Source organism: Branchiostoma belcheri, unplaced genomic scaffold (genome assembly GCF_001625305.1).
Source record: "Branchiostoma belcheri isolate BF01 breed outbred unplaced genomic scaffold, Haploidv18h27 scaffold162, whole genome shotgun sequence".
Taxonomy (NCBI): domain Eukaryota; kingdom Metazoa; phylum Chordata; class Leptocardii; order Amphioxiformes; family Branchiostomatidae; genus Branchiostoma; species Branchiostoma belcheri.
In genome coordinates, this window is record NW_017803069.1 from 343,292 (window position 1) to 357,092 (window position 13,801).

General features: G+C 42.1%; 2 protein-coding genes across 2 annotated transcripts; one reads left to right on the plus strand and one right to left on the minus strand.

Moving 5' to 3' along the window:
* Positions 1–852: 852 nt before the first annotated feature.
* LOC109466303 (soluble lamin-associated protein of 75 kDa-like) lies at positions 853–12,006 on the minus strand. The gene is made up of 14 exons (XM_019764011.1): positions 11,790–12,006; positions 9,303–9,439; positions 8,631–8,730; positions 7,986–8,071; positions 7,229–7,403; positions 6,560–6,739; positions 5,531–5,694; positions 4,633–4,995; positions 3,989–4,304; positions 3,038–3,492; positions 2,476–2,554; positions 2,183–2,362; positions 1,470–1,687; positions 853–1,133 (listed from the first exon to the last, which is right to left on the minus strand). The coding sequence occupies exons 1-14, from the start codon at positions 11,812–11,814 to the stop codon at positions 1,128–1,130; spliced, it is 2,484 nt and encodes an 827-aa protein (XP_019619570.1). The 5' UTR covers positions 11,815–12,006; the 3' UTR covers positions 853–1,127.
* A 75-nt stretch (positions 12,007–12,081) lies between these two features.
* On the plus strand, positions 12,082–13,783 carry LOC109466285 (pyroglutamyl-peptidase 1-like). Its single transcript, XM_019763993.1, has 4 exons — positions 12,082–12,246; positions 12,482–12,534; positions 12,970–13,086; positions 13,544–13,783. The coding sequence occupies exons 1-4, from the start codon at positions 12,222–12,224 to the stop codon at positions 13,781–13,783; spliced, it is 435 nt and encodes a 144-aa protein (XP_019619552.1). The 5' UTR covers positions 12,082–12,221.
* Positions 13,784–13,801: the final 18 nt, after the last annotated feature.

A 13,801-nucleotide genomic window follows, 5' to 3' on the forward strand; every position in this document is an offset into this window, starting at 1 on the left:
GAATTGTCCATACATCTTCCTATTCAAGTTATTCTCCTTATCTGATGATATTCGATGGCATACTGTATCTGTGCTTCACTCACAAACCTTGCAATGTTGGCACCTACATGACTGTAATATGTAACAGGCTACTTTTTATCTCATGACCAATACATGTTTTCCTATGTACATAGCTACCTACTGAGGTTAGTACATACAAGTACAATGTAGTACACACCTTTTTCTCTCGGGTTCGAAAATACTGCCAGTAATGATTGATAGGGAGTCATACACTGATTCACATTATACAATAATATGCTACATGTAACCAACTAGATATATTAGTCATCTTCTCCACCAATTAACTTAAAGCAAGCAAAAGCCATCCTTTTGGCACCTACTTACAATTCTCCCCCCAAAAACACCCCTATGCTGGTTGAAAGACAGCATAGGGGTCCAAATCACAGCATAGGGGTCCAAATCACAGCATAGGGGTCCAAATCACAGCATAGGGGGTCCAAATTACAGCATAGGGGGCCCCATGCTCAAAAGGCCTGGTGAGAACACTGGGTTTAGTGTTTTTACAAATGTTTGGCCTGCAAAGAATGAGCCTGCAAAGAGCAAAATTATGTTGTGTATTTTTCTTGCATCACAATTTTATCACTTGCCATTTCTGGCACTGAAAGTCATGATCACAAAAAGGCAGGTTATTTGCCATAATGGGCTGTTGTTATAATAGGCCTATTGCATTTCTCTTAATTCTTTTAAGCAATATTTCTCTAGAACTACCCAGTACATGTACATGTACACAAGCCCATCATCAGAACGTACTGCGCCTGCGCAAAACCCTGATTTTTCACGATATCTTTTCTGACATATCAGGAAACTACAGACAGAGTGTTAACCTCATATGAGATGTTCTACCAATTTGAAAGTGCTATGCATAATACGTTATGGGTTTTGCGCAGGACGTTCTGCTGACATGCTCCAAGTACATGTACATGTACACATGCCTGCCCAGTCACATGTCCTGATCTCGTGTTTACAGTTGGGTTATTTAAGAGTCCTTCGGTGGGAATGGAGTTGACAGTGAAAACTGGAGACTTGGAATTCTTGGCTCAGCGTGAAGTCCAGAAATTGCAAATCCATTAAACCTGGAAACACAACAATAAGTCTGTGTTACAAATATTATACATTCAAGCATAAATATATACATGAACACAAACATACAGAATATTACACATGTTATGATGCAAAACACAATATGAATTCAATCCAAACTTTTCAGGAAAAGGACTACAAACAAGCTAAATTAAATTAAACTTAAAGGCACCCAATGCAATTTCAGGGCAGCAAAAGAAAAATATGATGGATTAGAAAATCTGTTTGATATTGACATTTACTGACATTACCAAAATTTACTGTGGCCATTTCTTAGCACATTTTCATCATCATTTGAAACTAAGTCTGGATGCCTTCAAGAGACCCACCTTTCTTCTCTTGGAGGTCCTGGGATTTGGCATGTTCTCCTCGTCCTCCTTAACCTTGGATCTCCTCTTCCTGCCCCTCCCTGCCCGAGGGGTTCTTCTGGGTGGTTTCTTCAGCTCCTCTGTCTCCTCGTCCTGAGAACTGTCTCCCGTGTCCTGGTCCTTCCCGGTGGAGAGTTCCTCGTCTGTCGTGTTCTCCTTGTCCAACATCTCATCTTCTTCTGTAGGGAATACAAATTTTTTAACACTAGAAAGTAGTGGTGGGTACCTGTCTAGGTCCAGGTCCGGATCAGGTTTAGAGGATCAGGTCCAGGTTCAGACCTAAACCTGGACCTTATTATTGTACTGTAGTAAACTTGAAGTTCAAGAACAAGCTGCTAGGGGGCCAAAATGAATCACTTCTTCTTCCTGATCACAAAAGCTTCAATTTTATGTATCTACCACTTAAAATTCGTGACCCACTGCAGTACCATAACAAGCTGCTAGGGGACCCAAAATCTAATCATTTCTACCGGTAGGTCTCATCAAGACCTTATTATTAATAACATTAATATACCTATCTACCAAGTTTCAAGACAATCCATCCATAGCCTCTTGAGTTGTTGTGCTAGATCACATGCACACATACATACAAGCACACATGCATACAAATGGTACTGAAAACTTCTGCGCGAAAGTAATTACAGTTATCTAATAGTATGTGTTGAGATACTGACCTGTTTCTTGAGGAGGTGCCTTTGCCTCTTCCTTGGCCTTGTTCTTCCTGGGCCTTCCCCGGCCTCGTTTCTGCTTGACCTCCTCCATGTCCTCCTGAGAGCTGTCTGCACTGTCCTGGTCCTTACTCCCCGATGCCTCGTTCTCCTTACAGCTCAGAGGTTCTGTCAGAAGGTCCTGTACTGCTCCAGCATTGAGGAACAACATCTTCAGTGTCCATACAGAAAAGTACAGTCAAACTTGTCTAAGATGACCACCTAAGATGAAGCTGCAATATTATCCAACACAACCCTACCTTGAGTTCCTTCCTGTGACGTGCTGGCTTCTCCTGACATGTCTGGAACATTTCCATCTGCTGCTGATGTTTCTGGTTCCTGTTCAGCAATTCAGCACAGAAACAACAGATTAAAAAAAAGTTCTGTATGACTGTGCAGTTATTGTAAGGCTCTCTTAGAAACAACATTTAGGAACTTGTCTCCAACTTAAGTGCTCTGGTCTACAGCGGATGGGAGAAGCAGGCCTGGAAGACCTTGCCTCATGTGCCGCAAAGGGACACCAGTCTTCAGACTGATGGCATAGGGAAGGCTATGATGCAAGACAGGAGCTACTGGGCTGCCATGGTGGTTGGGGTGGCAGAGAAAGAGTGGCACCTGACGTACATGTAAGTCAAGCAAGTCATTCAAAGTACCAGACCAATGCCTGTACATGTACAAATCTTGACAGCTTCATGTAAAACTATGACAGTCTATAGTGAAAAAGTGAAGAAAAAAAACACTGACAATGTACAAAGAGCTGCCACCTGTCATAAATTTCAATTCATCCAAATGATTAAAGCATCAAGAAATGAATTCTAACACCTGTGACGTTTCCTCCTCAGTCTCCTCTTCTGCATGAGTCTCATCAGCCTCTACTGCAGTGTCGTTGTACTGTACAGGCTCTTGCTCCACTTCTGCTGGTGGTGCTTCTGTCTCTCCATGTGTGATGACATCTTCCCCTGCTTCTGAACTCTGTTCAGTAGCCTCTGTCTCCTGTTCTGTGTCGTCTCCCGTAGTTGTAGCTGTAGAAGCAATGGCTGCATCGTCTGTTTGTGGCTCCGTAGTTTCACATCTCTCTTCAGTAACATCATCCTTGTGTTCAGTTTCCTCTGCTGCAGTGGAAGCTGTGCCTGGTTCTGGTTCTGGTTCTTTGCCAGCCTCCTCTACTGCATCATTGCCTTCAGGGCTGGCTTCTGTTTCCAGTTCTTTCTCACAGAGCTCCTCTGGTTCTTCTTTTTGCAGTGGCTCTGATTCGACATCCTCCAGTTTTTCCTCATCTAAAACAAAAACAATGTTCATAAAACAGAAACAAGTAAAACAAACGGCTGTTAAAGAACTACTGCAAAAGAACAATTTGACTACAGTAACAGGAAGAAAACTAGTATCTGATAGAGACGACACTAGTTTTAAGGTAAAAGCGTAGAAGCTTTCAGACAGCATCCATCTTTCTTCAGCTACTGACAATGATAGGCACTTGACCAAAAGTTTGACTATTACAAGTACGTGAGCAGAACATACTGAGCCTGTGTGAAACCCTGATTCTTCACAGTTTTTGTTGGATTTTTCATCAACGTTACATTAGAATCTTACCTGTTGCAGAAGATATTTTTTCTGACATAACATTTGGAAACTACAGACGGGGTGTTAACATTATACGTGCGAATACGGCCTTAGTATGAGACATTCTGCCAAAGTGCTATGCACGATACATTACAGGTTTCGTGCAGGTGCAGTACATTCTGCTGACAAAAGGACACTCTGTCTACTCCTCACCTCCATCTGTTATTTCAGCAGCATTTGCATCTTCCTTGGTCTCATCTTCAACATGTGCAGCAACATCTTCAGTTCCTGAGGTGTCCATCTTATCTGCATTCTCCTCTAGAACCTCAGAAGGAACTTCTTGTTCCTCCTTTTCCTCTTCTTCTTCAGTGAGTGCCTCTGCAATATTTTCCTCTTCAACCAATTCCACTTCTTCTTCTTCTGCCCCCTCAGATGTGACTGCATCCTCCTCAGTTATTTTGTCCTCCAACTCCTCCTCTTTAGTAGCCTCCTCTAAAACTACTGCTTCTTCATCTGCAGTGTCCTCCTCCTAGCAAATACACAACATTTTCAAAGCATCAGTAAATATTTCCGTGAATTGTTTCATCAGGCCAGTATAAGTCACTGAATAAACTTTGCACAACCACATTATTTATTAGGACTTAAACTTTATCTTGTTGATATATTTTGTCTGACCCTTACCTCATTCCTCAATGACCTCAATGAAAAGTAGCTAGCGTGCATACTGATTTGAGCTTCTCACGAATAAAGAATGGTTCAAACAAACATATGAATGCACAAATTAAAAGAAATTTTCATGAACTCAAAATGATACAGCTAAATTTCAAATTAAAACTTGGTCAATGCTTCTCATTAACCTGCATTTCCTTGGGGTGTTCCTCAGCATCCTCTTCCTCCTGCTGTCCCTCATCAGCACTCACTTGTACCTCCTCCTTCTCCTCCTCCTCCTGGCTCCCCATCTCTTCTTCTTCCTCCATCTCCTCTTCAGTAGCCTCTGGTACTTCCTCCTCCTCCTCCTCCTCTCCTGCTTGATCTTCTTCTTCTTCTTGGGCCTCGTCTACTTTTTCCTCCATGGTGGAATCCTCCTCCTCCTGGCTCCCCTCAGGTTGTTCCTGTTCAGTGACGTCACCGTTAGCCGGTGAGCAGACAGAGTCATCAGCAGACTCCTCTTGATCCACCTCCATGGAGTTCTCATCACTGCTGCCCACGTCACCGTTCACCTGGGAACAACATAGATGGAACGTCACCATCAGTATGCTCTTCATACACACAGTCAAACCTGTCCTTGTAAGTATTAAGGGACTTGCCTAAGCCTACACTTGTTCAATGTGGCCATGAGTGGCACATTTGGGACTGTGCAATTCCCAATCTCTGCCTATGGAAACCACAAGCATGTGGCAGAAATTTATTTTGATGATAATTAGAAAGAAATGTAGATTGAATCAGCTAGTGACTTTGACAACATATCAGTCTTTGTGAAATGTAAAATGGAGCTGGCCTGGTCATTTTTACTCAATGGGCTGGAAATTTTGCTGAGGGTTTCTCATTATTGTCTTGTCTTGTTGCCATGCTTTTAGTATTAGAGGACCACTTGTATTATGAAGTCACTTTTCCTTGTTCCCCTGGGTGGTCATCTTAAACAAGTTTGACTGTTTTCCCACATCTATTGCCAAAAGCATCTCTGTCTATTACCACAATGTAACTACGCAAGGACATAGCACATTCAGTAATGTTGATGAAGGAAGAGCACAGTACCGGAGTTGTGAGGCTGATCTTGGCCTCCACTGCCTGGGCGATGGCCCTCCTCTCCCCGTGCAGCTGGAGCCAGATGTTGGCCCTCTGCATCTCGTCTCCTGGTGCCAGACACTCCCACAGGTAGTCCCTGTCCTCCACATGGCTCAGCAGGTACTTGTAGCACACTACAGAAAAAAAGCCAAAATTCTCAGACCATGGAATATTTAGATCTTGTGTGATGGTGACAATGTCCTCTTCTCATTCTCCATGTCTGTACATGTCCGTGTCTGCAAGTTTTTCTTTATCATGCAAGGGAAACAACACCAGCTGTCAAGGAGGTCATATAATGAAAACACACTTGTGAAAATACCAGGGGCTGGGGCACAGTAGCTCTAGAATGTCGTTCAGCACATGGGACAGAGGCAACAGTAGTTCTAGAATGTCGTTCAGCACCAGAGACGGGCAAAATGTGCTCTAGAATGCCATACAGAATGACATTCTAGAGCTACTGTTGCCCCTGTCCCAGGTGCTGAATGACATTCTAGAGCTACTGTTGCCCCTGTCCCAGGTGCTGATTGACATTCTAGAGCTACTGTTGTCCCTGTCCCTGGTGCTGAATGACATTCTAGAGCTACTGTTGTCCATGTCCCTGGTGCTGAAGGACATTCTAGAACTACTGTTTCCCCTGTCCCTGGTGCTGAATGACAGTCTAGAGCTACTGTTGTCCCTGGTGCTGAATGACATTCTAGAGCTACTGTTGCCCCTGTCCCTGGTGCTGAATGACATTGTAGAGCTACTGTTACCCCTGTCCTTGGTGCTAAATGACATTCTAGAGCTACTGTTACCCCTGTCCTTGGTGCTAAATGACATTCTAGAGCTACTGTTGCCCCTGTCCTTGGTGCTAAATGACATTCTAGAGTTACTGTTGCCCCTGTCCCTGGTGCTGAATGACATTGTAGAGCTACTGTTGAGCCTTATTAAACATGATCATTGCTCTCTTTATGTCACTGAATTTGAAACGTATTATGCTAGATAATACCCCAACCTTACCTGTGTACATGGAGTCAGACATGGGGTAGCTGAAGCCGACGTTGCCCTCAGAATGACTCTCTAGAATGTCCTCCAACAGCTGCAGACCATAACCACGGTTACGGTGTGACTTCCTGATAAAGATGGTGTCAATCAGGTCCAGTCCATACACTTTGTTCAGGAAAGTGGGACATAAGGTACCTGCAAAAAGTGAGAGGAACATTTAGAATGGGCATTCATTTACAATTAAAGTGCTCACGACACAAAAATATGACCTTATCTGATTGTAGTTGACATAACTAGTATTACCTGGCGAACAGACACATTTAAAATATGCATGGTTCTCTTACATACTCATGTTACATTCAAAATTTTAATGCCCTGCCATGGGAAAGTCAGCGCAAGCTAATTTCTGATAGTTCCTGACCTGCGTCGGTACAAGGAGTCTTAAAAGCTTATCGATACTCCACTGAAGGATGGCTGTACCCTGTTTCCTTCCACCTAATCTCACCAGATAGCCGATTCTGGTATCTGAGAGCAAAATGCAGACCATCGCAGTGATCTGCCAGGGGGACACTGCACCGCATTCAACCTCCGGGTTCTAGAATGGTGTTCTATTCGAAATGTCCCCCCTGTAATGTAAGCAGTTCATGCAATCTGTGAAAGGTAAACTGATCTATAAATGCCTACCTTTCAGCTTTACTGTGTAGAAGCCGACAGCTTTTCCGTCCACCCACAGCAGTTTGGCTGTCTCCTGTGCAGAGTGGGTGAGGAAGGGGCTATCTGTCATGCTGTCCATGTCACAGCACCGGTACACTATCCGGTTCAGCACAAACAGGACAAGACGCTCCCCTAGGGTCTCAACCTGTTAGCAGAGATACAGGTATATTGAAACTGATAATGCACAAAGACAGTTTTGACTCATGATATGAAAAATCAATATAACATGCATACATAAGTTTGAAATTGTATGTGAACTGTATTATGAACTTCGGTTAATGTTGACCGAAGGAGTCTCAGAGGCCATATACAGAACTGTATAACATTACTGTATTATGGTGGCAAGGTGGTCTTGTAATTAGGGTTGTTGGCTCAGAATCTGTAGGTTCTGGGTTTGAATCCCTGGCAGGCTGCATAGTTGTGTCCTGGGAACAGGCACTTAACTCCTATTTCCTCACTTCACTCGGGTGGAAATGAGTACCTAGCAATTCGGTTAGGGACATCTTCTCAGATAGGACTATAGCAGAGGTCTCATGTTTAGGAGAGCCACACCTGACTAAATTAAAGATCCCACCACACTTTTCCGGTGTGAGTGGTTCAACATTGTAACAGTCTGGTCTCAGGGTTGATATCTTGAAAAGGTGATAGTCACCTGGTATGTCGATCCTTTGACAAAATGTGGTAAATTGTAGATATTATTAAGTAAAAAATACAACCCTTGCCATACCTTCTGAAAGCCCTGTCTGCTGGAGTCCCTGGATGTGAGGAGCTCCTCTACTGTCCACCACTCCCCAGCAACATGCATGCCGACAACTGGTGGTGGTACATACACAGACATGGTCAATCCACTCAAGCTGGATTCAAATTATACTGTGATGAACTGATGTACAGGTGATGAACTTTTAAAATGTAAAGTTTTGTGTTTAGTTGTATGTAGATAATGTTGAGTTTTGATGTAGTTTGTATGATGTATGTCTGTTACTCCAGGAAGACTAGCTACATACTTGTCTGTTTGTACTTATATGTTTGCTAATAGACCTAAATTATACTGGAAATAAAGCAGCTAAAGCACCTAAATTATACTGTATGCATGTCTGTTACTTCTTGGCATAATAGTTAGGTTGTGTGTTAAAAGTTGTCTGTTAATAGTTGTCAATAAAGTACACATATTATCTGCAAAAAACATACTCATAGTACATGTTCTTCCTCCTGATAGCCCTGGAAAATAACACTAGGCATGAGCAAGTCCAAGCAGCACAGTATTAATAGCGTACATTCACAGCAGTATGGTATTGTTAGCATAGGTTCTTTTTTCATATTGAACCATAAATATACGCAAACTTGGTCTTGCCTTGCCAACTATAAGACTTACAGGGAAAGTGGCATTTTCCGCAGTACAAGGATGGTACACTGTAGTCACTGCCACTGTTGAATATGGCCTGGACACTCACTGTGGCACGGGTGGCTGCAACCTAAAAGAAATATTAACATGAAGCATAAAGATTAATACTACAGTGATTATAACAGTAAGTGTATTAGGTCATCAGGGACAGGGGCAACAGTAGCTCTAGAACATCATTCAGCACCAAGGACAGGGAGAACAATAGCTCTAGAATGTCATTCAGCACCAGGGACAGGGGTAACAGTAGCTCTAGAATGTCATTCAGCACCAGGGACAGGGGCAACAGTAGCTCTAGAATGTCATTCAGCACCAGGGACAGGGGCAACAGTAGCTCTAGAATATCATTCAGCTCTAGAAGACTATCAACAGTAGCTCTAGAATGTCATTCAGCACCAGGGACAGGGGCAACAGTAGCTCTAGAATGTCATTTAGCACCAGGGACAGGGGCAACAGTAGCTCTAGAATGTCATTCAGCACCAGGGACAGGGGCAACAGTAGCTCTAGAATGTCATTCAGGACCAGGGACAGGGACAACAGTAGCTCTAGAATGTTATTCAGCACCAGGGACAGGGACAACAGTAGCTCTAGAATGCCATTCAGCACCAGGGACAGGGGCAGTAAAAGTTCTATAATGTGAGTTACCTGCCCGCTACATTTACTGCACTGCAGAATGTCTGCCTCCTTCCCATTGTAGCTGAGACTGGAGATGAAGTCTGCCGCCTCCCCAGTTCCCTTTTCAGGGATGTCGGGCGAGGTCAGAATATCAACTGGAAACAGACCTGGGCAGAAACAAACCAAAGCCATTTTAGTTTTTTCATAAAGTCAGATGCAGATTTGATAGAATTCAAGGGACTAAATTTTCATTTTCAATTGCTCACTTGTTTAAGAGTTGCAAGAAACTGTAAAATCCACAACATGCCAGCAAGCCAGAAAACTAGAAAAACATAGCCTTCTAAGTCTGTTTTCCAATTTGTACTTTCTAATGATGTGTATCATATTACATGTGTAAAGCACTAGCATGAATTTTGTAAATCACTGTAGGAACAGCTTTATGAGGGTGCAATTTGTCTTGCCTGATAAAATCTGACGAGAACTCCTACCCTATGAAAGTAAAACAAATCTGACCTACTTTATGTTAGGTCACTGACCCCATAGTGGGGCATGTTGACATAGTAGCTGTCTAGACTATCTGATGTATGTCAAACTACTGTGCACACATTACATGTGATTCATTGAACTGATGATCTGGCCAATTGGATGTTTGTTAAGAAATGCAACTTTAAGTTAAAGCCAGCTGGAAAACAAACATGTTACCAAAACAAGTAAAACAAATAGAACAACCAATGGCCGTATGTTCCATAAGCAGTTTAGTCATGCTAAATTCCTCTTGGAAATCTGACCTACCCCTTTGCCTACGCTTCCATGTTTAGCTTGGAATACCGTGGACTTCTGATCAAACCAGAGGGTAACATCCAGATATTTTCCTCAATGAGATTATATTCATGGGAATTATTTCGACAGAAAAGAGATATGCCAAATCTTATGATTTTCTACTTAAACATCTGTAAATTATTCATAGAGAATCAAAACATTCAAATAACTGCTAACTTATCATAGAATATTCTTTTTCATCAAGTCATCGCAATAAACATTGTCTTTTATTATCACATGCCAATCTAAAACAGACTGCAATTTAATGATTTGGCGAGATACACTTTTCCATGTAGCTAATGTCTTGGGCCTGTAAATCGACAAGTGAAAAACAATTGGGCGACATTAAAATGAAAATTAACATCACCTGCAGGGTCTCCATTCTGAACAACCATGATTTCCAGATGCTGTTTTTTTTTTTCAAAAAGCCTTCAGAATTTTTGAAAAGTTACACGATGGAAGTGCTTACATGTGTGCACCTAAGCAGTGCTGTAGGCTCTATGCTGACAGCCTGTACTATGTTGATCTTGCTTTGAAAGCTTCAGCCTGTCCAAGTATATAATGCATGGCCTACATACATAATGTAGCTTATGCAGAACTGGGGCAAACACGTGTGTGTCTGTGTGAGGGAGGTCAAGGCTAGGTTTTATATTTCTCTCAAACAGGCATTAAACAGGCCACAATTTCAAAATAATTTGAACACAGATGAGCAATATTTTGCATCAGTCTGGTTTGAGCAGTTGCTAGTTGGTGTAAAAATGAGGCAATGGACAATCTTTTTAAGGTCTGTTAGCTGCTGTTTATTTTGTGCAGGGCCTCAGGGGTAAGGTGTATGTTACTACAGTCTGTCTGCTGCATTTCCTTCCCTTAGGCTTCTAAAACTCTTTCTATAAATGAAGCCTTTGTGCGATGAATTGTCTGACCTTTCAAATGTGATAAAAACTTTTAAAGTTATCATCAGACTTGACATTGTCTATAACGAAGCTCGTTATGACAATTGATAATTATCTAGTATTTGATATTGGAGTTCATCTTGTTATGAAATCAATGAATTGTACCAAAAGAGATGTACTAAGTAATTAATAAAAAGAGGTGCAAATTAAAGTTACCAATATACTTTGTTAAGGTGAGATTAATTGTTATCCAGTCTTATATGTTTAATTAATTAAAAAAATTAATTGAAAGAATAAACAAACTGTTAGGTATTAAGTGAATGGTCCTTAAGTCCTAACAGACCAGTGTTAGACAATGCTGTCAGTCATGACCTATAGGCTTATTAACGTTATTCCCCTATAGGGCAAATTGTGACAGGTTGTTTAAACTTAAGGTCAATGACCTCTGGTAGAAATGTCAATCACCTGACGCCCTCGCTGGTGATGAGGATAACGTTACAAAATGTGTAATTCCCATTTTTCCCCTGGATGAATGAATACCGGGATGTGTTTCATTCGTTGGTGACATTTCCTTAAAACGGAACCGGATGAAACCAGTTCTATGCTATGAAAACATGAACTTTCCACTCCCATGTTAAAGTCCCCTCCCTCCCCTCTTGAACAACGTGCTGCGATTTCAACAAATCTTTGCCGGTTTTCTGCTGTTTTTCATCAAATGAAACGGAAAACATTCAGTTAAAAGCATCCCATTGTGAATGACGTGGTTTGTCACAAATTTCTGCACTTGTGTAAAACCAAAACATACCTCGAACGCTGCCTGGTTTCGCCATATCAACGTCCAATTTAAATGTCTGTCAAACATGACATTTTGGGACAGTCTATATTGCGGTTTCCTCCCTCTGGAAAACCTTCATATTTTTCATTTTTTATCATTTTCCTTTAAAACAACAGATAAGTTTACTCTCAGAGCATAAAAAGAACTGGGATTACATTTACAGGAAATTTTATGGCTCCCTGTTGGGACAATGTTTACTAGGTCTGGCTCGGAGGGAGGGTACGCGCCAGACAGAACGGCAAGTTCACGCGAGACATGACGAGAGTTGTGAGAGTACTTCCGGGTTCTGAAGTCAGCTGAGAGTTGGATGACAACTGTTACATCACCAGTAGTAAAAACTCCTGCCGCTACAAGTCCAACAAGTATAATCAGGTTTATCTGTGACCTTCTGACAACGTTAGAATGCTGCCCATAGTCTTCGTAACAGGTAACGTTAGTTTGTAGCTTTTATGGACAGAAATATTTCCGCTTTGTCAAGATGGAAGATCATGTCTCTAACGTAACGTTACATATCGATATATACAACGTTTCAGGTATTACCCAAAGAATAGCGTCGGTTGTTATACTGCAGTTCAGATGACGAGTTCAACTTGGTCTGCACGAACGTCCAAGTGTCGAAATAGCTATAGTGCTGACAGTGCAATTTTCCCTTTTCATGACAGGTTTTGGGCCTTTTGGAGATCATGAGATCAATGCCAGCTGGGTGTCCGTACAGGTAGGGTCAGTTTGATATATTCACTGCAGACGAAAGGTAGATAGACTCCTGTTCATGTCAGTTTCCATAAGCAGTCGGCATTACTTAAAGTAACTTCGCCTTATATAGAAAGGAGCATTTAGTAGAATGACATAACCTATCTGTGACAACCCCCACCTGGCAACCACCTGTTGCTGAGAAAACAAGTCAAGTCAAGGTTTATTGCACAACAATTGCATCAGATCGCACAATGTATGGCAAATAGTACTTGATAACTATGAACTATTTCTACTAACATACTAATCTAATCTTATCATTCAACACATGTATATGTTATAATTGAATTGTACATTTCATATTGTCATGACACGGCCATTACGGCCAGATTGCCAGCTTATAGAGGTGATTGCTTCAGCAAGTTTGACTGTGCTTCCTTTGGCATGATGTTTTTTCCAGGAGATGGCAAAGATGGGTCTGGGAGAGGAGGTGGACCTGAGAGTGGAGGAGCTGCCAGTGGAGTATCAGGCAGTGAAACAAACAGTACCGACGTTATGGAAGAAGTACAAACCCAAGGTGTGGCAACAAAACTCACTTTAAGATATAATACATCAACTTGCTCAAAGGTGTCCTTACCTCATTGATAAGGTATGAAGTAAATGTGTGATTGCTAATGCTAGTAAATAGCACTCAGCTTTTGGGTTTACTTCATCTTACTGCTTACATGTACTCAGGTCCCTTGACCAGTGCTGGTCGTGAGGGCAGCTGAGCACAATTTGACGTGTGCCAGTGCTTGTGTACTGACAAGGGGCAGGCCGATCCACAAGTCATCTCATTTCTTCCTCTGTCTGCCTCTCCAACATTGGGTTCAAAATTATATCATATCATATCAGGTCTCTCATGTTTAAAGAAGACATTTATGCTGTAAGTTAGATAGATGTCGATGATAGCCTTGTCGCTCTTGTTTGTCCAATCCATTCAAATTTACCTTACAGTCTCTAACATTCAAAGTCTTTATTTCCATCCCTTATAGCTGATGGTGCACGTTGGTGTCTCTGGTCTTGCCAGAACCATCACCCTTGAGCAGGTGGCCCACAACTCTGGTTATGAGAGACTGGACGTCCAGTGTAAGTGTCCTGACTCCAGGTGTTGTGTGGACGATGGAGATGACACCCTAGTGTCTATCCTGGACATGGAGGACATCTGTTCCAGAGTGAACCAGACAGAGACACAGGGAACACCTGTAGTGGCCTCTTATGATGCTGGCAGGTAGGTGCAGGCCTCGAAATTA

Bases quoted from the DNA above. Each gene is read 5' to 3' on its own strand.
- LOC109466285 (XM_019763993.1), top strand. From the start codon at position 12,222: ATGCTGCCCATAGTCTTCGTAACAG. The intron at 12,535-12,969 runs GTAGGGTCAGTT...TGTTTTTTCCAG, and splicing joins CCAGCTGGGTGTCCGTACAG to GAGATGGCAAAGATGGGTCT. The intron at 13,087-13,543 runs GTGTGGCAACAA...CATCCCTTATAG, and splicing joins GGAAGAAGTACAAACCCAAG to CTGATGGTGCACGTTGGTGT.
- LOC109466303 (XM_019764011.1), bottom strand. From the start codon at position 11,814: ATGGCGAAACCAGGCAGCGTTCGAG. The intron at 9,440-11,789 runs GTATGTTTTGGT...GTTTCTGCCCAG, and splicing joins GAAACCAGGCAGCGTTCGAG to GTCTGTTTCCAGTTGATATT. The intron at 1,688-2,182 runs GTCAGTATCTCA...TATTCCCTACAG, and splicing joins GGCACCTCCTCAAGAAACAG to AAGAAGATGAGATGTTGGAC.